The sequence below is a fragment of the Lissotriton vulgaris genome, chromosome 7, assembly GCF_964263255.1.
Source record: "Lissotriton vulgaris chromosome 7, aLisVul1.2, whole genome shotgun sequence".
Taxonomy (NCBI): Eukaryota; Metazoa; Chordata; class Amphibia; order Caudata; family Salamandridae; genus Lissotriton; species Lissotriton vulgaris.
This window is the reverse complement of record NC_141695.1, coordinates 726727937-726751570: the sequence shown is the minus strand read 5'-3', so window position 1 is coordinate 726751570 and position 23634 is coordinate 726727937. Positions and strand designations below refer to the sequence as shown.

General features: G+C 44.2%; 1 protein-coding gene across 2 annotated transcripts in view; it reads left to right on the top strand.

Moving 5' to 3' along the window:
* LOC147702338 (ATP-binding cassette sub-family A member 9-like) overlaps positions 1 to 23634 on the top strand; it is a 1822583-nt gene that overhangs the window by 941394 nt on the left and 857555 nt on the right. For both annotated transcript variants that reach the window (XM_086930970.1, XM_086930969.1), the window contains exon 22: positions 19353 to 19466. In XM_086930970.1, coding sequence (XP_086787096.1) covers positions 19353 to 19466 — 114 coding nt within the window. The remainder of the gene's footprint in view (positions 1 to 19352; positions 19467 to 23634) is intronic.

The window sequence follows — 23634 nt, the reverse complement described above, 5'->3', positions numbered from 1 at the left end:
TCAGAACCTGGCTATATGCAAATTAGTCTGTTCCTGTCCCAGTGCATGATGGGAACAGGGCAAACCAAACTACCAAGCCAATTCTTACACTGGGAAGGAAACAAGCTCCCGGGGACCAGTTTCTGGCATTTCAGCTGTCGTCGGCCCGGCTTGCTTGAATCCTGATGGTGCAATGAGCAAGGGACTCACATCTGAGTATACCCTTCTGTCATGGCTGGATTTTCTGATTAGATGGGATCAGCCCCTAGGGGCCCCTCCAACCCAGCCAGAACGTAACCACATCCCTCCTCAGGACCATCTATCCAAGCACCTGGGTACCTACCTGAGGATGGGGAACTCGCAATATACAAGCTCATATTATCAGAAACACCACTAAATCTATAGGGATACTAAGAATACTCACTGATTACTAAGGATATCCATGCCCTACACTACACTCATACCTTATAGTCTCGCGGCCACTCAGACCCAGACTAATCTACCCTGGGGCAGATATGACACACAATCTGGCGTGTCTACACACGTGGGTCTGCAGCCCCAGTGCTCTCCTTTTTTTCCAAACGGTTTACAATCCGGCAAACCTCCACGTTGGTCATCCCCCCAACGCTCTCACTTACACAAGCCACAATCCTGTGGGTATACACACTGACCACAATCAGTGCTCTCATTAACGCCGTATATCAACGACGACCACATTCCTATGAACACCTTCAGTTTTCTGTCTCTTCACTAAGGGTCTGCTACTACAATAATATTATGGGATAGCCGAATTACTTAGTGTCAACAATTCCCTAGCTCAAGGGCTCCCTGTTCTCCCTATTTATTCAGACTTACCGGATCAGGGGCAGCATCTGTTCTGGTTGTAACATCTGACTAGGAGAAAAAGGTTACCTATGCTTTGGAACAGAAGACGCTGTTTACAGGATTATGGGAGGGTGTACTAGCTTGGTCCCTTAGTTGCAGGTCTCCTCTCTCCCTAATTATTCACTATTACTTACCTGATCAGGGGTAGCATCTGTTCAAACAGTAATACCTACTAGGAAAGGAGACTACCCTCACTATATGGGGACAAAGATATACACACTATGTGATTGAGTTATTCCTTGATTTAAGCGCTCCTACTCCCTTCTGATCCATCAGTGGCTCAACGGCAACTGGCTAGGATATAGGCTAGCTTTATCATAAAAAAACTCATGCACTGTAGTTCACTAATTAATGGGGATGTTTATTGTAACAATAATAAAGTACACATATACAAAACTATGGGGTCTCTATAACTAGCAGTAACTTTAACACACCGCTGAAAGAAAAGGATTAGACATACAATTTATCTGCGGGGTAACAGGATCTTTTAACACACCGCTGAAAGGGAAAAGATTAGACATACAATAGCTTAGGGAATAAGAACAAGATTAAGGTGTAAGTGTAAAGGGGACTAGTTCAGACTACCTCACCTATTAGAAGGAAGATTTCTCTCTGCCTCTGGTGGGATTAGGGCTCTCTCTGTCTCTCCCTCCTTCACCACATCACCACGCCTCTGGTTCAGTTGCTCCAGCTGACAGCCTTCTTTGATGCTCTCTGCACTGCTCTCTCTCCTCATCTTCAGCAATCGTCTGCCTTCTTTCTCCATTCAAGAACTGCACTCTATTCTGCAGCTCCAGCAGACATCCTGTTCTCTCTCCAAGCTGAACTGAGCTCCAAGCTGAACTGAGCTCCAAGCTGAACTGAGCTCCAGGCTGAACTGCACACAAGCTGGAATGAACACTCCTCCTTTCCTGCAGCTCGCTAATATGGAAGCTTGTCCTTTCATGGAAAGTTACGGCCAGTAACCTGCCGCCCACCAAATTCTTGTACCTCCCCGTACCAAGGACACGTTCCCAGCTGGCCAGCCTGAAGTTGTGTCTTCGGAGTGGAGAAAAATACATTCCTTCGATAAGGGCCAGCCTGAGCCGGTTCTCTCCAAGCGAACAACAGTTTTAACTATAAACGTTACCTTTACTCTAAAAGCCTCTCAGCTCCATCAAGATGGAGTCCCTCTAGTTCTAGGCCTGTAGGCCTGAAAGGGAGGAAATACCCCTTAGCTCTGTCAGAATACCTACATAAACCATACCAATGTGTCAAGTATGTCAAAGCCAATAGGCAATAGACAGATTAGAGTCAAGAATAAGGGATCTATCATCATATTAAGCAGCTATCCTCTTCTAGGTCTGGAAGAAAGGGCTTAAAAGGGCCAACACAAGCTAAGAATACCTATTCTAGATGTGAGCAAGATTAAGATCTATATCACTGCTAAATAGAGCCAAACACCCTGCCATTACACCTTCCACGCTTAGGGTGGACAAAATATTTAACAACAAGGGGTGGTGATGTACAGAGTTTCTGAATTAAGCAGAATACTCTCACCCAGTCAAGAGATCAGGGCTAGATCCAACACCGTTGTTTAGCTCACTGCACCATCCCAGCTCAGAACCTGGCTATATGCAAATTAGTCTGTTCCTGTCCCAGTGCATGATGGGAACAGGGCAAACCAAACTACCAAGCCAATTCCTACACTGGGAAGGAAACAAGCTCCCGGGGACCGGTTTCTGGCATTTCAGCCGTCGTCGGCCCGGCTTGCTTGAATCCTGATGGTGCAATGAGCAAGGGACTCACATCTGAGTATACCCTTCCACGCATAGGGTGGACAAAATATTTAACAACAAGGGGTGGTGATGGACAGAGTTTCTGAATTAGGCAGAATACTCTCACCCAGTCAAGAGATCAGGGCTAGATCCAACACCGTTTTTTAGCTCACTGCACCATCCCAGCTCAGAACCTGGCTATATGCAAATTAGTCTGTTCCTGTCCCAGTGCATGATGGGAACAGGGCAAACCAAACTACCAAGCCAATTCTTACAATGGGAAGGAAACAAGCTCCCGGGGACCGGTTTCTGGAATTTCAGCCGTCGTCGGCCCGGCTTGCTTGAATCCTGATGGTGCAATGAGCAAGGGACTCACATCTGAGTGTACCCTTCCACGCTTAGGGTGGACAAAATATTTAACAACAAGGGGTGGTGATGGACAGAGTTTCTGAATTAAGCAGACTACTCTCACCCAGTCAAGAGATCAGGGCTAGATCCAACACCGTTTTTTAGCTCACTGCACCATCCCAGCTCAGAACCTGGCTATATGCAAATTAGTCTGTTCCTGTCCCAGTGCATGATGGGAACAGGGCAAACCAAACTACCAAGCCAATTCTTACACTGGGAAGGAAACAAGCTCCCGGGGACCGGTTTCTGGCATTTCAGCCATCGTCCGCTCGGCTTGCTTGAATCCTGATGGTGCAATGATCAAGGGACTCACATCTGAGTATACCCTTCCACGCTTAGGGTGGACAAAATATTTAACAACAAGGGGTGGTGATGGACAGAGTTTCTGAATTAAGCAGAATACTCTCACCCAGTCAAGAGATCCGGGCTAGATCCAACACCGTTTTTTAGCTCACTGCACCATCCCAGCTCAGAACCTGGCTATATGCAAATTAGTCTGTTCCTGTCCCAGTGCATGATGGGAACAGGGCAAACCAAACTACCAAGCCAATTCTTACACTGGGAAGGAAACAAGCTCCCGGGTACCGGTTTCTGGCATTTCAGCCGTCGTCGGCCCGGCTTGCTTGAATCCTGATGGTGCAATGAGCAAGTACTCACATCTGAGTATACCCTTCCACGCTTAGGGTGGACAAAATATTTAACAACAAGGGGTGGTGATGGACAGAGCTTCTGAATTAAGCAGAATACTCTCACCCAGTCAAGAGATCAGGGCTAGATCCAACACCGTTTTTTAGCTCACTGCACCATCCCAGCTCAGAACCTGGCTATATGCAAATTAGTCTGTTCCTGTCCCAGTGCATGATGGGAACAGGGCAAACCAAACTACCAAGCCAATTCTTACACTGGGAAGGAAACAAGCTCCCGGGGGCCGTTTTCTGGCATTTCAGCCGTCGTCGGCCCGGCTTGCTTGAATCCTGATGGTGCAATGAGCAAGGGACTCACATCTGAGTATACCCTTCCACGCTTAGGGTGGACAAAATATTTAACAACAAGGGGTGGTGATGGACAGAGTTTCTGAATTAAGCAGAATACTCTCACCCAGTCAAGAGATCAGGGCTAGATCCAACACCGTTTTTTAGCTCACTGCACCATCCCAGCTCAGTACCTGGCTATATGCAAATTAGTCTGTTCCTGTCCCAGTGCATGATGGGAACAGGGCAAACCAAACTACCAAGCCAATTCTTACACTGGGAAGGAAACAAGCTCCCGGGGACCGGTTTCTGGCATTTCAGCCATCGTCGGCCCGGCTTGCTTGAATCCTGATGGTGCAATGATCAAGGGACTCACATCTGAGTATACCCTTCCACGCTTAGGGTGGACAAAATATTTAACAACAAGGGGTGGTGATGGACAGAGTTTCTGAATTAAGCAGAATACTCTCACCAAGTCAAGAGATCTGGGCTAGATCCAACAACGTTTTTTAGCTCACTGCACCATCCCAGCTCAGAACCTGGCTATATGCAAATTAGTCTGTTCCTGTCCCAGTGCATGATGGGAACAGGGCAAACCAAACTACCAAGCCAATTCTTACACTGGGAAGGAAACAAGCTCCCGGGTACCGGTTTCTGGCATTTCAGCCGTCGTTGGCCCGGCTTGCTTGAATCCTGATGGTGCAATGAGCAAGGGACTCACATCTGAGTATACCCTTCCACGCTTAGGGTGGACAAAATATTTAACAACAAGGGGTGGTGATGGACAGAGTTTCTTAATTAAGCAGAATACTCTCACCCAGTCAAGAGATCAGGGCTAGATCCAACACCGTTTTTTAGCTCACTGCACCATCCCAGCTCAGAACCTGGCTATATGCAAATGAGTCTGTTCCTGTCCCAGTGCATGATGGGAACAGGGCAAACCAAACTACCAAGCCAATTCTTACACTGGGAAGGAAACAAGCTCCCGGGGACCGGTTTCTGGCATTTCAGCCGTCGTCGGCCCTGCTTGCTTGAATCCTGATGGTGCAATGAGCAAGTACTCACATCTGAGTATACCCTTCCACTCTTAGGGTGGACAAAATATTTAACAACAAGGGGTGGTGATGAACAGAGTTTCTGAATTAAGCAGAATACTTGATACTTGAGTCAAGAGGGACAAACTATACAGTATTATGTTGCGTATGGGTGTTGATGTCAATATAGTTTATTTATTGTGTAATTTGCACCTTAACTTGCCATCTTCATTCAGGTACGGGAAAATGGAAAATGAACTAACCAGTTTACTCTAAAATGGAGTATGGGACAAGGCTGCAAAACGCCTTTTCTGTTCAGCCTATACATTAATAATTTGGAAAGGGCCCTTGTCGAAGGAGTCAAAGCTATGCCCAAGATGGGGTCACGACTGATACCAGCCTTTTTTATGCTGCCGTTGTTGTCCCTATTTTAAGGACATCTTTGGAATGCCAGCATTTATATCCACAAGTGCAGTTACCTTGCAGAGAATAGGGTCATGATTTGAATGGTGCAGCGGGTGCAGTAGCACTGGGCCCAACAGTTGTCAAAACTCCTCTAAACCCATAATATTGCTATATTAGACTACTAAACATGCAGTCACAATTGCAATTACCTTGCAATTAAAAGGGACTTGAAATCAATGGTGGAGCAGGTGCAGTGGCCCTGGAGCCAAAAGCTTTAGAGAGACAAATAAACCCAGATTATTGCTAAATTTTACTACTAAACAAGACATCGCAAGTGCATTTATCTAGCACGCCACTAGGATCATGATTTGAATGGTGCAGCATGTGCAGTGGCACCAGGGCCAACATTTGTTATAATTCCTCTAAACACCAAGTTTTGCTATATTTTTCTACTATACAGACAGACACAATTGCAGTTATCTTGCAGTTAAAAGGGGCTTGATTTGAATGGTGCGGCAGGTGCAGTGGCACCGGGGCCAAAAGCTGTAGGGACTCAACTAAACACAGACTATTGCTAAGTTTTATTACTAAACAGGCAATCACAAATGCAGTTATCTTGCACTTAAAAGATGCTTGATTTGAATTGTGCAACAGCTACGGTGGTCCCGGGGCAAAAAGCTCTATGGACCCCACTAAACGCAAATTATTGCTACGTTTTACTACTGAACAGGCTGTCACAAGTGCAGTTATCTAGCATGCACTAGTTGCAACACAATATATTGCCTTTTTGTACACAAACAAATGAGAACACTTTATCAGACTGTTTGTAACTGATATTGTACAACTACTCCGCAAGCTACAATTCACAACAAAAACGGCTTATTATTAATCACACTGGCTAAACCTACTGCATTTACCAGTGCTTGATCATCTCAGATGGCTTTTATGGTTGTATGTGCCAAAACAGAATAAAGATGATTTGACTTTCAAGGTACAGCTAATAGACTATGTACAAAAATCAAATCTGACAACATCAATAACCAAAATGTATTTAAAAAAAATGAATGTGTAGCTCGGGTTTAGGACAATATTGTGCATAAACTAAATATGCAAACATTTGGTGGCAGCTCCTTCACAATGGCAGGGGAGCATCGCCCCACTGGTTCAGAGTCAGCAGCTGAAAAATAAAATAATATTTGAATATTTTTTATTTTTCAGCTGCTGACTCTGAGCCAGTGTGTGCAGGGAGTGGCGGGCCTGGTGTCACAGTGAGGAGTGGTTGTGTACTTCTAAGTGCACATGTCTGGTTGGCCTTCTATCTCAATAATTGAAATAACAAATACTAATATCAGGATGCCTAATTTTATGAGTAAAGTGGATGCAGAGATAACAAAGAGCCAGAATGATCTATTTCATACAGTATCTCTCTAACTAAATTCTTCTATTCAGATTTAATCCTTGTGTAATTAGGAATAACTGTCTGGACCCAGCTTTCTCAGGTTAAATTCCATACTGTATTCCCTTTCACCTGGGGACTAATGCTCCTATTTACATCCTGCTCTAAGTCTGGTGTACATGGAAGCAGCGGTGCTAGTGCAGGGTGGGAGGTGGCTGCAAGGCAGATGGCTTGGGGAAGATGTGTTGGGGAAGATGTTCTAGAAGGAGAGGACAATTATCATAATGATTTGGAGCATGAACTGACTGGGTTGATTATTCCCACTCAAGAAATAATAAAACCTAGCCTTTGGGTAATGCCGGAGTATCTAATAATGAAAAGGCCCTAAAGTGGGAGTTCAGGGAGGCTCACCCACATCTCCTAAATAAAGTGTGTATGAATGTGGGTATCTCCTTATTTAAAAATTACATTTATGTAGGTCTGTTCATACACTTGAGGGATATATTGTTTAACGACCTTAGGAGAGAAACAAAAGCAAGATACAATCTGCTCCCTTGGTTCAATGCATAATGCAGAGTGAGAAAAATACTACTCTTGGACTATTGGAAAAGTTCTGAGATTTAGCATAGGATCCTGGAAGACAGTAGTTCTGGGGAAAGGCTATTTCCATTTTGCTTTCAGGGAGTTAAAATCTACATTCAACATGGTACCTAAGAGCAAGCTGTGGGGAGTCTTCAGAAGCAAGGGAGTTGCAGAAAATATTTTAGACAGCCTCATAAGGCTCTATGAAAATAACCAGGATAGAGGGGGCGGGGGGAGGGGGAGGGTGAGGCAGGGCTGTGTTTTAGCCCACCGCTCTTTTCTCTGTTTATCAATGATCTGGCAAAGGTACTAAACTTTGATAACAACGATGGTACCAAAGTTGGCCTCAGAAATATACTCGTTTTACTCTTTGCAGATGATACCCTAGTTATATTAAAAAAATAACTGGGGGATTACAAGCTCTTCTAGATCGCTTTTTATTGTTCTGTGCAGATCGTGGGTTAGAACTGAATGTCAATAAAACCAAGTGCATGGTGTTTAATCCTTGTAGGTCCTTGAACGTTCGGCTGCAGGTTTTAACACAATGCTTGAATTGGTCAAATATTTTGTATATCTTAGAGTGACTCTTACCCATAACTTTAGTAGGAAGGCCTTAATTAATAAAAGGGCCCCAAGCTGCAGCACGAAATAGGAGTGATACTGAAAACAGCAACAAAATTAAAATCTAACCATCTAACGCCAGCTCTAGAAATACATAAAGTGAAGGTAAAATGATGGCCTCTATGGCGCAGAGCTTTGGGGCCATGCAGAAATTGCAGAGGTGTATGTGGTAGGGAACAGAGGTCTTAGGCACCTTACAAATCCCCCACAGAGCACTCCCACAATCCCCTTGCTTCAGGATATGCATTTGTACCTGATTTCCTATCCTATAGAGTCAAGACCTTTAGGGCCCGATGTAGGTAGGGCGTTACCGATCGGTAACGTTCGAAAATACCGATTTTTGGCCCTTACCGATCGGTAAACAGCCATCGAGATGTAGGGAACGAAAAACATAAAGAATCGGAGTGAAAACCGAATCGGAATGAGTACCGAATGGGAAAGAATCCGATACGTACATACCGAAAATCGGATATGTAACGAATCGGAAAAACACCGATTCGGATGCAAAGACCGATTCGGTCCATGTACCGATTCGTTAGTGACACCGATTCGGAAAATCACCGATTCGGTCCATTGACCGAATCGTTAGTGACACCGATTCGGAAAATCACCGATTCGGTCCATGTACCGAATCGTTAGTGACACCGATTCGGAAAATCACCGATTCGGTCCATTGACCGATTCGTTAGTGACACCGAATCGGAAAATCACCGATTCGGTCCATGTACCGAATCGGTAGAAAGACCGATTCGGACATGAGCCGAATCGGAAAACATGCCGATTCGTATGAATCGCCGATCGGGAAATTCCCCGATTCCGACAGTTGGGGAGATGTAGGGAGGCACAGAAACACCGAAATCGGCTCAAAATCGGTAGAATTCACTCGGTATTTACCATGGATTGCAATCAGGTGGTAACCAACTCCAACCCATATAAACAGTCCCAAAATGCATTGCAACTTGCAGGATGGCAGCTTTCTATGTCATTGCGAGGCGGCTACGGCTACAGCAGGAAGGACAGAGGGAATGGCTAAGAAATGAACAGGTCTACAGACAGAGGATAACCCTGTTCATGCTCACAGAGGCAGAGATACTACAGAGATACAGGCTGGACTCTGACACCATACTTGAGCTCATCAGGGATCTCAAGCCATTCTTGGACCACCACACCCCAAGGGCACACGCCATCCCTGCGCACATCCAGGTGCTATGCAGCCTACACCTGCTAGCGTCTGGCAGCTATCAAAGTGGAGTTGCAGCGGCAGGAGGGGTGAGCCAGAGCAGCCTGTCAAGGTTCTTCCACACATTCCTTGACGCCATGATACACAGGATGGACCAATACATCTCTTTCCCTGCAACCCACGCAGAACTGCTACAAACCAAAGCTGACTTCTTCTACCAGATGGCACAATTTCCCCAAATCATCGGTTGCATAGATGGCACGCACATTCCGATTTGCCCACCAGCGGACACCGAATACATATACCGCAATCGCAAGTCTACACACACCATCAACGTGCAGGTGATCTGCAATGCAAAGTGCACCATCACAGACCTGGTAGCAAAATTTCCAGGGAGTACCCATGACTCCTATATTTTCCAACAGAGCGGCATATATGCACGGCTGATGGCTGGCGAATTTGGAGAAGGATACCTCCTAGGTGAGACACATCATCACACCCCCATAACACATAGTAGGTAGGTGGAATACATGTATGCATGTGTCTAATGTGACCCCTTTCTCTTCCAGGCGACAGTGCATACCCTCCGCTCATTCATACTCACCCCCTACCTCAACCCCTCCACACCCAGCCAAAGGAGGTATAACCGGGCCCACATACGCACAAGGAATGTTGTCGAACGGACCTTTGGCATCTGGAAAAGTAGATTCAGATGCCTGCACAAGAGTGGAGGTGCAAGGCAGTATACCCCCATCACCTGCTGCAAGATCATAGCTGTATGTGCAATGTTACACAACCTTGCGGTGAAGAAGGGCACTGAGGTGGAGTTGTCTGACTACGAGGACCATGACGACGACGAAGCTGTGCCACTGACACAGCCAGCTGGGGTGTGTACGCCAAGTGATGGCAGATACAGACGTGAGGAGATCACTGAGAACTATTTCTGACTGAGTACAGATGCAAAGACAGCTAAATGTTGATTGGAAAAAACAAATTTTAATAGTGTTGCAACACAGTTACAGCACTGATGTGCAACAAAAAATGGTGTATGGTAAATAAAATAAAGTCCAAGGTTCTGGTTGCCTCACCCGCCCTTGCAAGGCTATTTTTTTGCCCGCTTGCCAGACCCACTGGGGTGTCCCTCAGCCCCCTCTGAATGCCCAGCAGCATCAGCGGAGCGCCTGGTGTTCCTCCGTGGCTCAGACGCAGCGCTGGCCGGGCTGCTGCGGCTGCTGCTGTCCCCAGCATCACCCAGGTCCAGGGCAGGATTGGAGGCAGTGTTTGAAATAATCATGGCCTCCATAGCAGTGGTGATCCGGGCCATCCCCCTAGTAAGCTCAGCCGTATGCTGACTAAGGACAGATTCCTGGTTGGCGCTGCGATGGCACAGTTGTGCCGTCGCCGCTGCAAGGCGGCCCATGGCGCGGTTCAGCACCCGGGCATCCCGCCTGCGCACCAGCTCATGCTCCTCCTGTCTGCTAGATGAGTGGGTGATGGCAGTGGTTAGCCTGCCTAACCCTGCTGCCACCTCCTTGTTCGATTCCACGACGGCCTGGAATCCCTTGACCAACTCTCCCATCTGCATGTTGTGCTGCAGGAGCTGGCGTTGGCAGGCCATAGTGGATCTTGCCTGTTGCCTCTGAATCTTCACCATCTGTCCCTCCAGGCCCAGGAATACACTGCCCTCCCGTGCTGGTGCAGCAGTGGTGGTGATGGTACGGCGCCGGGCACTGCTGCATCTCGCCTGCTGAGTGGGCTGGGGTGCCACTGGTGGGGGTGTGAAGCTGGCCGGTCCCTGAGCCCCTGCTCCCAGGACAGGTTGAACAGGTGGCAAGGCCATGGTTGTGGCAGGAGCTGGTGTAGGCGGAATGGTGTCCCTTGTAGGGGAGTTCTCTGGGGAGAACTGCAAGGGTGGTGTGCTGGCCATTTCTGGGGAGTGCAGTGCATCGAAGTCAATGACCAGGACTCCCTCCATACCTAGCCCTGGGGTGTCTCCTTCCTCCTCCTCCTCCTGGCCAGCCTGGCTGGTGCTCGGCCCTGCGACTGCAGTGTCGGACGGTGCTGCTCCCTCTGATGTCACTGTTGTTCCGCCTGATGGGGCCCCTAGGTACAAAGAAGCATTTGTAAACTGAGTGCCGATGTATTACAGTCAGTACAATTATAGCATTCCACATGTCCTTGCATCTCCTTACACTGTGTCACACTGTTTCCTGTCTTGTGATTCTGCACTGCCATATTTAGCTAACTTCTGCTGACTACATGTACCATGATGCTTGTCTCTTGTATGTTGGTGACAGTACTGTGCTGGGGTTTGCCTATGCATTGTGTCTAATGGGGAGGTGTCTGGTAGGGTGTGTCATGATGCGCATGCTTCTTACCTGTAGCTGTAGCTCTCGCAGAGCTGTCCAGGGTCCCGATTCCACTGACACTCTCCCTCTCAATGGTGCTGGAGACCAGGTCCTCCAGCTCGGTGAGGGGTGGCGCCGGGTTCGTGCCTCCTCCAGTGAGTCCAGCCTGCCTCTGTATCTCAGCCATCTTCCTTTTTGTGAGGCTGCGGATGTCATAGAATCTCTTTTTCAGTTCTTCTACAGACCTGGGGGTGACACCCGCAGCATTCACCTTCTGGGCGATGTCGGCCCAGATCCTCCTCTTGGTGCTGTCTGGCACGTTGAGGGACAGCTTGCCAAACAGCTGGCGGTGCACCCTCACCACCTCCTCGACCAGCACCTGAAGTTCGGTGGTGGTGAACTTCGGCTTCCTCTTCTGGGAGGACTTCTGGCTTTCTGACTGCTTTGCCATGTTCTCCAGTTCAGTTGGCAACCTCCTACTCCCACTGCTGCTAACTGTGAGTGTTGAGCTCAGGCTGGCTCTCCAGAAACTTCTTAATTAGCTGCACCTGCCAGGGTTGCCACTCCCTGTTTGGGTGGGGGAGGGGGAGCCACCTCATTGGCTGAATCGGCTTTTGCAGAATCGGCTTTTACCGATTCGGTAATATCCGATTCGGTAAAATCCGATTCGGTATTATCCGATTCGGTAAAAGCCGAATCGGTTCCTTCAATGCATTCCTATGGGCTTTTTCGCCATGGGTGTGTTTTCATGGCTACGAATCTATGATTGCCGAATCGGATTTTACCGAATCGGCTTTTACCGAATCGGTATTCGCCGATTCGGGACTATCCGATTCGGTGGTAGCCGAATCGGTAATTTCCGAATCGTTGTTAGCCGATTCGGTACTTTCCAATTCGGACCGAGCCGATTCGGAACGTACCGATTCTCATTACCGATGCCGACCGATTCGGTATTCATTCGCTTTTTTTTCCCTACATCTCGTTTTCCGATTTCAGAATACCGATTCGGCCCGCCTCGGTATTTTGAATTCGGAAAATCGCGTTTACCTACATCGGGCCCTTAGTCTTTTGGCATAGTCTCTGGTCAACCCTTGAACGAGAGCCTTATAGTGAGACAGTGAGGGAGTTCTTAAGGCAATTTAAAAATTCCTTAACTTACTCCCGTATAGAAAATACTCTATGCTTCAGCTTTTGAAAATCGTTTGGACAACCTAAAAGAGGCCCCCTGCTACCCACAACAATTGAGTAAATATTAGTGTAGGGATTATTTTTGGGGTGATAAGATCAACACTTGCAAGACAGGTAGTCTCACAGACGCATTCCTTGATTTCAAGATAATGCCATTGTATGAAGCAGCACTTGATATTATACAAGGTTCCTTGGCTAGACTATTGTATTTGAAGTTTAGGTTTGGGGTGCTCCCATTAGCACAATAAACGTCTAAATGGGAGAAGTGCAACAGTACTCTCAAAGCATGTCCAGTTTCCAACAATCCCAATTCGTCTATTTCTCATTTTTTATTATTTTGCACTGCTTATTGAGTACCAAGTTAGAAACAGATGATTCCATTGTGCCATCGTATTGGTATTAGGACCCTAGATATAGATCTTAGGATTCTCAGGTCGGATACAAGAGAAGTGATTGTGGTTGGTCTGGATGAATTTCTACAGGTAGCCTGGATAATTTAACACATTTTAGAAGGACCAAATATGCGACTGCCCGAGGTTTAGGATATAGGTTTAAGAGATGATGTACTGTGCCATCATTTTATTGGAGAGCTCCCCCTATGTTTACATTTCTACAGCCAATCAAGATATTGATAAGATAATGAGTTGACAATTATTTCGAATTACCCTTTGAGGCGGATGCCTCTTTTAGTATAGTTTTTAGCATTCAATTGTATTTTTCTGTTTTAAGAGATAGAATGCAGGACAATCTATCACATCTCTATTGTTAATAGGAGTAAGACGCAATAGTTGATTCATCTCTGGAAGGCAGAATATGCATTTTTTATATGTATTCGTTTTTTAAACAGTGTTATTTTGGTATGTTTTATTGAATGATTTATGGATTTGTAATCCGAAATGAACAACAATGATGATGATGAGTTAATATTGAGGGGAGCAGTATATAGTCCAGAAATGTTGCTCTGCCTAAATGCAAATTCGGACCGAGTGTCAATCACAGAGACTAAGAGGCAGATTTACTAGTACTTTGATCCAGGTCATAAAAGTGACTGAAACTAATGCAAAGTTTTGTGTTTGGATTTACCTTCTAGTACAAATTCTGACTACATTGCAAAGTATCCACAAGGGAAAACAAAGTAGTGGTTTGTGCTACTTTGCATTAAGGGGGAGTTCCGGATTTGGTACATGGAGGTTCCCATACAACCATCTATGGTTTCTGACTGAAAGGCCCAACTACTTTTTTGTTTTCTCAAAAACTTTCTAACTGCTGTGCTTCACAAAATGTTAAGCTATGTCGAAACATAGTATTTTGTACTGGAAGGGTATCCCCAAGTACAAAACCTATGTTTGACATCCCACACACACCCTTGCATTATAGTGCAAGGGTGTGTGCACTGGCAGACAAAAGTACACCTGTGTAGGGGGAGATAAAAAGAGTGCCATATGATAGGAGATATAGTGCTGTTCTGCTCTTTCCCTTTCATGCAACCCAGCACAGCAACTTTTGTAACTGCACTGTATTGCATGAAAACTAAATACATCTGCTACTTTGATCACAAAGTATCGGCTGGCCAATCACCAACATCAGGTTCCAAGATGACAGACTACATTAACTCACACCCACTGTTAGATTGACAAATATTTGGGTCTCACACATAATGCCAGCTGCTTTGAGAATGAACTCACTCTTATTGCCCAGAGAGCAACAGTGAAACAAATCATATCCAATACCAAATGTACATAGACCAGTACTATGTGGATGTGTGATCTTAGTCTACTCTCATTCAGCACAGAAGAATCTACAAACAAGTCTGCATTTGCTCTGCCACCATAAAAGTGTTTACTTTCAATAATAATATAGCGCTTGCTGGCACAGTCTTGCAGGTTTGTAGTCCTATGAATGGCACTGTTAGTGGAAGGACAAAAAGATGTGTGAACTCTAGTGGAATTTAAATCTCTTACTTATGGTCATACAAATTTCATGTTTTATCCTTTGAGTGGAGTTCGAAAATATGTTTGATTTTTTGCAGTGAACAGTATTCCTAGAGTATGTCAGTTTGTTTTAAAATGGGCATCAATGCAGAATGCATTTTCTGGAATAGCCCGCAAATGAAAACTGAAAACTCCTAAGTAGATCCACTTTTTGACGTAAAAGAAAGTGATAGGATGTTATACCCAGAATCATAAACCTTTTAGTCAAATAAATAAAGCAGGGCCCTATGATTCTGAAGTCTGCAACGTGGGCAGCCCGTTTCAGAGTGTTTTTGACCACAAAATAGTTTTTTTCTTATTGCAAGTCCTATTTTAGAAGTTAGTCGTTTACTGAGTCTTTACATTGTACTGGAATGAATACCAATTTGCAATTTGGAAGAGCCATGTTGAAGGCTCCCTTGCAAATTGCAAATTAGTATGATGTATTTCAATAGTTTGTGAGTGGAAATGCAGTTGCAAACCATTGAAAAGTTACCAACACCCAAGTTGGGGCTATATCAAATTCTCAGAGGGAAGGGGTCCCCTGCTGACCTCTTGCCGTCTGTGAATTACAAAAAACGTTTCTGGGAAATAGGCAGTTGTCCCAACTCTCACAGAAACCTTTTCAAAATGCAACTTTAGTTTTAAAGCAGCTCTATTTCTTTTAGAAAAAACGGGCTGCTTTACCAAACATGTTACTTTATTGAAAACTAATAACAGATATGGTGAGCTTCTTACTCTTGCTGCCCACCAGTTGTGTGATTGTCTCCAATCAAATTGAGAAGCAATTTGCTACCTACCTAATAAATATTAATTATGATTTAAACTAGTACATACATTTTTTCACACAATTCCAAACTAGTTATACGAATACTAGTTGTAGATTGTGATCACTATGATAGTACATGTTGCTGTTGATCTGTCGCCAACTTCTCCACCCTAAAGGAAAATCTGAAGTGATGATACCTGTCTTATAAAATGCATCTTCTGGAACTTTGGGATTTGGGAAGAGACAGGGACAGAGATGGGTATTGCTCTTGGACTACAACTACCTTTGTTCTCCAGAAGAAAGAGATTGAGTTCAAGGGTGTATGCATAGTTAAGATAAGTAAGAGAGTGTTGAGGACACAGTGCTGGAGTCCGTGGTGGTGGTTTTGCTGATGCAGGGAATCTACTCCCTCCTCTCTATTCTGATTCTCACTCATTCATTCATCTACAAATTCAATCATCCACGTATTTACCCATGCAACCAAATACTCATCCATGTACTCATCCAACAATTTGCCCGTCTATTACTCATTCTAAAATTCGTCCATGTACCTATCTTCACAAAAGCACACACACAAGTACACCAATCAGTGAAGCAACACTTACAAATAGAAAAACACAAACCTAGTGTCTTTCCCAATGCTTGTATTATTTGGAATAAATAATTATGCACTTAAATATGATGTTATTTTCATAGAGATATTTTTACCTAAAACATTTGTACAATTCATCTCAAGAAAAGGTTTAGCGAACTTGACCCTAAAGTTAGCACACAAAGTCTGAAAAAGAGACATTTGGCGGGCCAATGAGTGTGTCAGGTTTCGCAGTTGAAACAGTTACATACCTTTTCAGATTGAAAAATAGGTTTTAGAATCATATTTTAAATTGATTATACTGAAAGAAAAATGCAGCAAGGAGAAAAAGCCACTCTGAGTTAACACTCCCATATGGGAAGATGCTCTGGTTTGGTAGAACACGGTGGAATAAATATTCTGGATAGTTGACCCACTAGATATATGATTTGTTCTATAAGTGAAGATATGGCTCAAACAGCTTACATCTTAAAAATCACAATCATCAGGATATGGGGGACCTCCCTGTTTAATGGACATCTCTTACATACCAAACAGTGCCCTCTGAGATGTACTAGGATATCTCAAAAGTGGAACATAGGACTTTGAAAATACATCATAATCTACATAACTTTGCAAAATTAGTTAAAAGAACACGATGCAACCGCGATCTGCAGTTCTATTACATGTTATATATTAAGGATGCGTCCAACATCTACCGTCTGTACTGATTGTTTCTGTTATATCAACTGATGTGATGTGATTTAAATATGTATCAAATTGATATTGGGGAAAACTGAAAAACAACCAGCAAAAAGAAAAATACCTTGAGTACATGCTATGATACATGTACTACTAACTGTGGTTTTCAATAAAGTTTGTTATAAAAAAAATATGACAAAGCTCAGGGCCAATCTTTAGAATTCTGCGGTTTAGATCTAGACACGGATTGCTTCTCACATGGACAATTATATGTTGCGTGTTCTAGAGTCGGCAAACCAGACAATCTCTATATCTGCACAGACAATGGAACAACAACAACATATTGTATACCTGTAACGACCGGGTTCTCAGACCAGATGGGATCAGCTCCTGAGAGCCCCTCCAACCCAGCCGGAACGTAACCACCTCCCTCCTCAGGACCATCTATCCAGGCACCTGGGTACCTACCTGAGGATGGGGAACTCGCAATAGACAAGCTCATATCATCAGAAACACCACTAAATCTATAGGGATTAGTAGGAATACTCACTGATTACTAAGGACATCCATGCCCTACACCACACTCATACCTCATAGTCTCGCGACCACATGGGTCCAGACTAATCTACCCTGGGGCAGTTCTGATTATCTACCATTACACACTGATTACCCTCAGTGCTCACTCGACAGGCAATCTGGCGTGCCATACACACTGCTCACCCTCAGTGCTCACTCGACACGCAATCCGGCGTGCCATACACACTGGGCTGCAGCCCCAGTGCTCTCTTTTTATCCGGTCCACAATCCGGCGGACCTAAACACCGTATCCCCCCGGTGCTCACTCACTTACAACATGATCCACAATCCGGCGGATCTACACACTGACCACAATCAGTGCTCTCACTAACGCCACTTACCAATGACGACCACTTTCCTATGAATACCTTCAGCTCTCTCTCTGTTGGGAAGTCTCTCTCACTATCCACTAAAGGTTTGCTACTACAATAATATTATGGGATGGCCGAATTACTTAGTATATACTTTATCCCTCAGTTCCAGTGCTCCTCTCGCTCCCTAATTATTCAGTTATCACTTACCTGATCAGGGGTAGCATCTGTTCAAACAGTAATACCTGACTAGGAGACAAGGTTACCTCCACTGTGTGGGGACAAAAGATATACACACTGTCTGCAAGAGTTATTCCCTGATTTAAGCGCTCCTACTCCCTTTTGATCCATCAGTTGCTACACAGCATCTGGTTAGAAGAAAGGTTAGCTCTATCTTAAGAACAACACATGCACACTGGTTCATTAAGAACTGGGGTATCTTTATTACAATAACAATAGAAAAGGATTCATATACAGATCTGCGGGGTCTCTATGACTAACAGGAGCTTTAACACACCGCTGAAAGAAAAGGATTAGACATACAATAGCCTAGGGAATAAGGACAAGATTAAGGTGTAAGTGTAAAGTGGACTAGTTTAGACTACCTCACCTATTAGAAGGAAGATTTCTCTCTGTCTCTGGTGGGATCAGGGCTCTCTCTGTCTCTCCCTCCGTCACCACAGCTCCACGCCTCTGGCTCAATTACTTCAGCTGACTGCCTCAACTCCTCCATCTGCTTTAATGCTCTCTGACAAACTGGCAGTCCCAGCTGATAGTTACTGCTCTCTCTTCAGCTTCAGCAATCATCTGCCTTCTTTCTCCATTCCAGAAAACCAATAGAACTGCACTGCACTCTGCAGCTCCAGCAGACATCCTACTCTCCACTCTTCAAGAACCAAACTGAACACTCCTCCTCTTCTGCACTTCGCTGATATGGATTCCTCTCCCCTAATGGAAATTTCCAACAGAGGGCTGCCTCCCACCGAATTCCTGTGCTAGCTCCAGAGCTCTCTGCGCAACCGCAGTGGCCATCTGCTTGTTACGTCTGGGCCCAAGAGACAAACACATTCTTCCGATAAGAACCAGTCCTGGCTGGTTTTCCCCTAGCACACAACAGCCTTAACTATAAACATTACCTTTCCCCTTGAAGCATCTCAGCTCTATCAAAATGGAGTCTCTCTAGTTCTGGGCCTTGTAGGCCTGAGAAGGATGAAATAACCCTTAGCTCTGTCAGAGTACCTACATAAACCATACAAATGTGTAATATAAAGTCAGGACCACAGGATCCAACCTCTACTATAGGCAAAATAATGAAAGGCAAAGCCAATAGGCAATAGATGGATTAGAATAAGGGATCTATCATCATATAAAGCAGCTATCCTCTTCTAGGTCTGGAAGAAAGGGCTTAAAAGGGAAGAATACAGCCTATAGGTGTGAGCAAGCATAAAGTCACTCCGAAATAGAGCCAAAAAGCCTGTCAAGACAATACCCACAAGCATTGTGAAATTGAACATATTAGAAACGTGAGCTTACTCTGTTCTTTCTCTTCCATTTAACCAGACTGAGCCACAGCAACGCGTGGCCGGGTACAGCTAGTGTGATAATAAAATAGATATCCAATGTACCAATTTTGCGGGTTTGTAATATGCATCATGACAATGTTTGTAATATTTGTATTCTCATTGCCTCCTATTATCAGGAAGACTGGTCTTACTATTGGTACCAACTATATATCCATTGTATTGTGTTCATCGGAATCCTTTCTTCTGGCTTCGCTCCTTACATAGGGATGAGCAGTGTACAAGATGAGAAGGTAATGAGTTTGATACTCAATGTTCTTAAATTAACTCATGATTCTGTTTACTTACGTAATATGTAAACCGTCAGCAATGCTTTTATGTCAGCCGACTCTGTAAATTGTAATTTACTAGGCACAGCTCCTTTAACTACAGAATGTGTAATAGTCAGGTTACAAAAAAGTACACGTGTATGTTTCTTGTAACACTATGACAGTTTTAACTACAGTATAAACATTCTACATAAATGAATTTACACTATGCGTTCATATAGCGCCATTCAACAAGTACTTGAAATTAATACATGATTTAATGTTAAAACTTTACTTCTACTAGTTAGATTAAGGCAAATTAGACATACATCAATATTAGAAAAGGTGATGAAATGCAGATTGCAGTTGAATGCCAGTTGACTCCAATACTTTAAATGTTGTTTTAATCAGTGGAACTTTAGTTTGCTTTATGATAAACAATAAACATATAAGTAGAACAAGTATGTATGCTTAAAAGACCCAATTAACAAAGCCATAAACTTGCTTGATAATACCCAGAAAAGGACACATTTAAGTAATAATGGTTTTACTACATCTCAATTGTATGTCATGACTACATGAAATCATGCATTAGTAAATCCCATGCAAGTGGTGGGGAGTGGGAGGCTTAAGCCATGGTTTTCTTTGAAACATGTGTGAATACTCATAAGCTTATGAGTTAGCTGACATTCACAAACCTCCCTCCAAACCTTTGTCACACAGGAAACTGTCAAAGATTTACTCTCTTTCAGGGAGCGAATCAGAATGGAAAACTCGTAACACAGTGGGGTGTAGGAGAAGTGGTTTCTATATCTGGGAAAAAATCCCTGTAGTGAAAAAAAATGTGCATTTCCACAGTGCAAACTACAAAATGTTTAGTTACACATTGGGGAACTAGCAGTCTTCACAACTTACTCTGTACACCTAAAAAGCCTTGGCTGATACAGCGACTGGTGAGTTTTGTGAATAGGGAAAATTGTGAATTTGCATACGAGCAACATTATTCCATGCCTGCAGATTTATGATTCCCTTTGTAAATTGCTCTGATGTGGTTAGTCAGCTAGGGCCAGTTGTATGATGCGCAAAATAACGCCTCGCATATTGCGAGTCTTTTGTGACTCGCAATTTGCGAGGCAGTATTTTGCATGTACAACCGTGTGTTTAACACTGTTTGCAATTGCCAATGGGGTTGCAAATTGCGAGGCTCATGATTATTAATGGTATGTGTAAAAGGGGGGTCCCCGCAAGGGAAACGTGTTATGTGCAACACACACGAACAACAACACTTGTTTACACTTTCTCAACTATATAAACATCAATCAGACCAATTGAGAGAGGTATTGTCATTTATTTTACAATACCAGGTATCACCCATTTGTCAGTACATTTTCAATTTGAAAAGCCCCAGAGGGGGGTGGGGGGAGAAGGAAGGTGAAGGAAGGGGGTGTGCTCAGGGCAGTGTAAAGTCAAAGAAAAGTAGACATAGTCAAAATGAAAACAATCATGAACAATATTAACATATGGATCAGAACAGATCTAACACAAAAGCCTAAATAATTGAGGCATCCATTGCAAGAATATTACACTAAAGGCCTTCAACGGTCACACATGAAACATTGGAAATGATTAGAGGACATGTGCCGGAGGTCCGCATCAAAGAACAAGAGCCGTCGACGTTTCGACCCCTGGCCGTAGGCTACGTTAGGTCCTTTAACGGGGTCTTCATCAGGACAAGTGCAGGAGAGGGAAGGGCAAGGTTGAAGGGGGCGATATTATCTGTGAAATTTAAACAATTGGTCAGATCACTATTTTAAGATTTATTGAGCGTCATCCTATTTGACAGAATTCAGTTATACTAACAAGAAATTACCATGGGCTCAGGGCCTGCTGGGCCTCCAAGCGTAGGAAATAGAGTGAGACCAACCAACAGTCTCGGTCAAACTCGGCGATGTAGATTCGCACATACACAGAGGAAGAATAACATGGTCTTTTAACGAGTGGAACCTCAAGAGATATGATTAGTTACTGAAATTGTTAAAAAGATTCCACTCACCTGAGTTATCAACCAATCAGCCGATTGGTGAAGGTTTCTTGGGATGCATTCCCAGTAGTCAAACAACACGGGGGATGGGGTGCAAAGAAGTATGCACCAACTGTGAATAGAATATTTAAAATTGATTTAGTCGGGTGCTGTTTGTAACAGTGACCCAAGTAGGTGCTGGTCGAGCCATGCAGTTACTTACATTGGAAGAGCAAACTTAAAGGCCACTGCGGGTCTTTTCACATAAAACTTTGTTCTTCATCAGACTTCAAAAGTAAGTGGTCGCTGAGAATGAGAAATGGGTGCAAGTTGCAAACGGCTACATCAAATTGCTGGATTAATCTAAGGGCATTCTTAAGGGACATTCTTAACCGCGTACATACCTCCAATCTGAAAATTAGTCTGGGAGCCGATCTTCCTTAACTTTGATATCGGTCTATCTACGAGTCACATCAGAATACAGCGAGGGCCGGAATTGCTCAACCGTTCCGTCAGTCTCCGTGAAGTGGAAACCTTTACGGGGAAAATCAAAGGGCTTACACCTCAGCTACCCGAACAGTATCTTTCTCAGAGTTTTTAGAAGAGAGAGGGTTGAGGGTTATTCTACAGCAAACTTACAGGTTTTTTAGAAGGGCTGCTACCATCAGTTGAGCATCAATGCCGAATCCGCATAGTTGCTTCGCGGACTTAAGGCGGGAACCATGGTTGTCAGTTTCCGTGGGGGGTAAATCCTACGGAGTGGGAAAAACCATCGGGTGTCAATAATTGGGAATACTCATGTCATAGTGTGACAGAGTATGAGTCGCTCGTTATAGGGGAGGCGCATGGTACTTACAGGCACTACAGGATGCCACTGCAATCAATGCTTGTCCAAGGCAACTCCGCAAGACAGCTATGCGGAGTTGGGGGCGGAGTCTGCTTTTGACTGACTTGTGGGAAATGGAAGAGTTACTTAATGGATCGCGTTTTTGGGAGGGTGTGGTTTTTTGAGAAAACATGATATGCCTCCAAATAAATAAATCATACGTCCCCTAACATATGGTACCGATTTACACATTGTAATATTTGGAACTAGAATACAAGAGCTCGTGCACTTCTCAAACATGAGAGTGTAGACGTGCAACATCAGACATAGTATTGCAATAACATGATATCAACTCAAGCACTTCTCTAACATGAGAGTGTAGATGAGTTTGTTCGCACACATTTAAATGTTATATCTACAACAATCAATTATTCAACCAAGTGCTGCCAGCTGTGCCAGACTGCTATCCGGTTCATTCAGACCATTTTTTATCGAATCTAAAAGGGACATCCATTTTGATTCTCGTGTGTTGAGAGCTACCTGCAGGTTACCTCCTCTTGTCCCCAGGGATACTTTCTCAACAACCCACCATCTTAACTCTGACACCATATGTCCTGCCTTCTGCCAGTGGTCTACTAAAGGGGCGCCCAATACCTTGCATCGCAGTCTACTACAATGGGAAGAGATACGGGATTTGATCTTCTGTTGAGTTTGCCCAACATATACATGATTACAAGGGCATTTTATAATGTAGATCACACTACTAGAGTTGCAGTTCGTATAATGTTTCAGGGTGTAGGTACGTCTGCCATGGGTGAATGTCTTAGTCTGGATGGTGGTTTCACAAGCAGTGCAGGTGCCGCATCTAAAATTCCCCACCTGAGGAGGTAAGTTCCATAATGTTGTTAATGTTGGATGACTCTCTGGTTCCAGGTAGGAATGGACCACCATGTCACGTATATTTTTTGCCCTTTTGAATGAGTGGAGAGGGAGATGTGGTTGTTTTATCTCGTCTGCCACCAGATGCCAGTTCTTATTAATGATCTGTTTAACCTCATTACTCCGTGTAGAAAAGGTTGTGACACAAATAATGCGTTCTAGCTCCGTTGGAGTAGAGGGTTCTGGATTCAGTAAGCTTGCGCGTGGATTGTACCATGCCCTTTTCCTGCCACGTCTGACCATTCGTGCTGGGTACCCTCGTGCGATGAGACGGTCATTTAAGATCTCGGATTCCTTTATATAATTCGCTCGAGTGGAGCAATTTCTCCTGATTCTCAGGAATTGCCCCACAGGCAAATTGTCCTTCA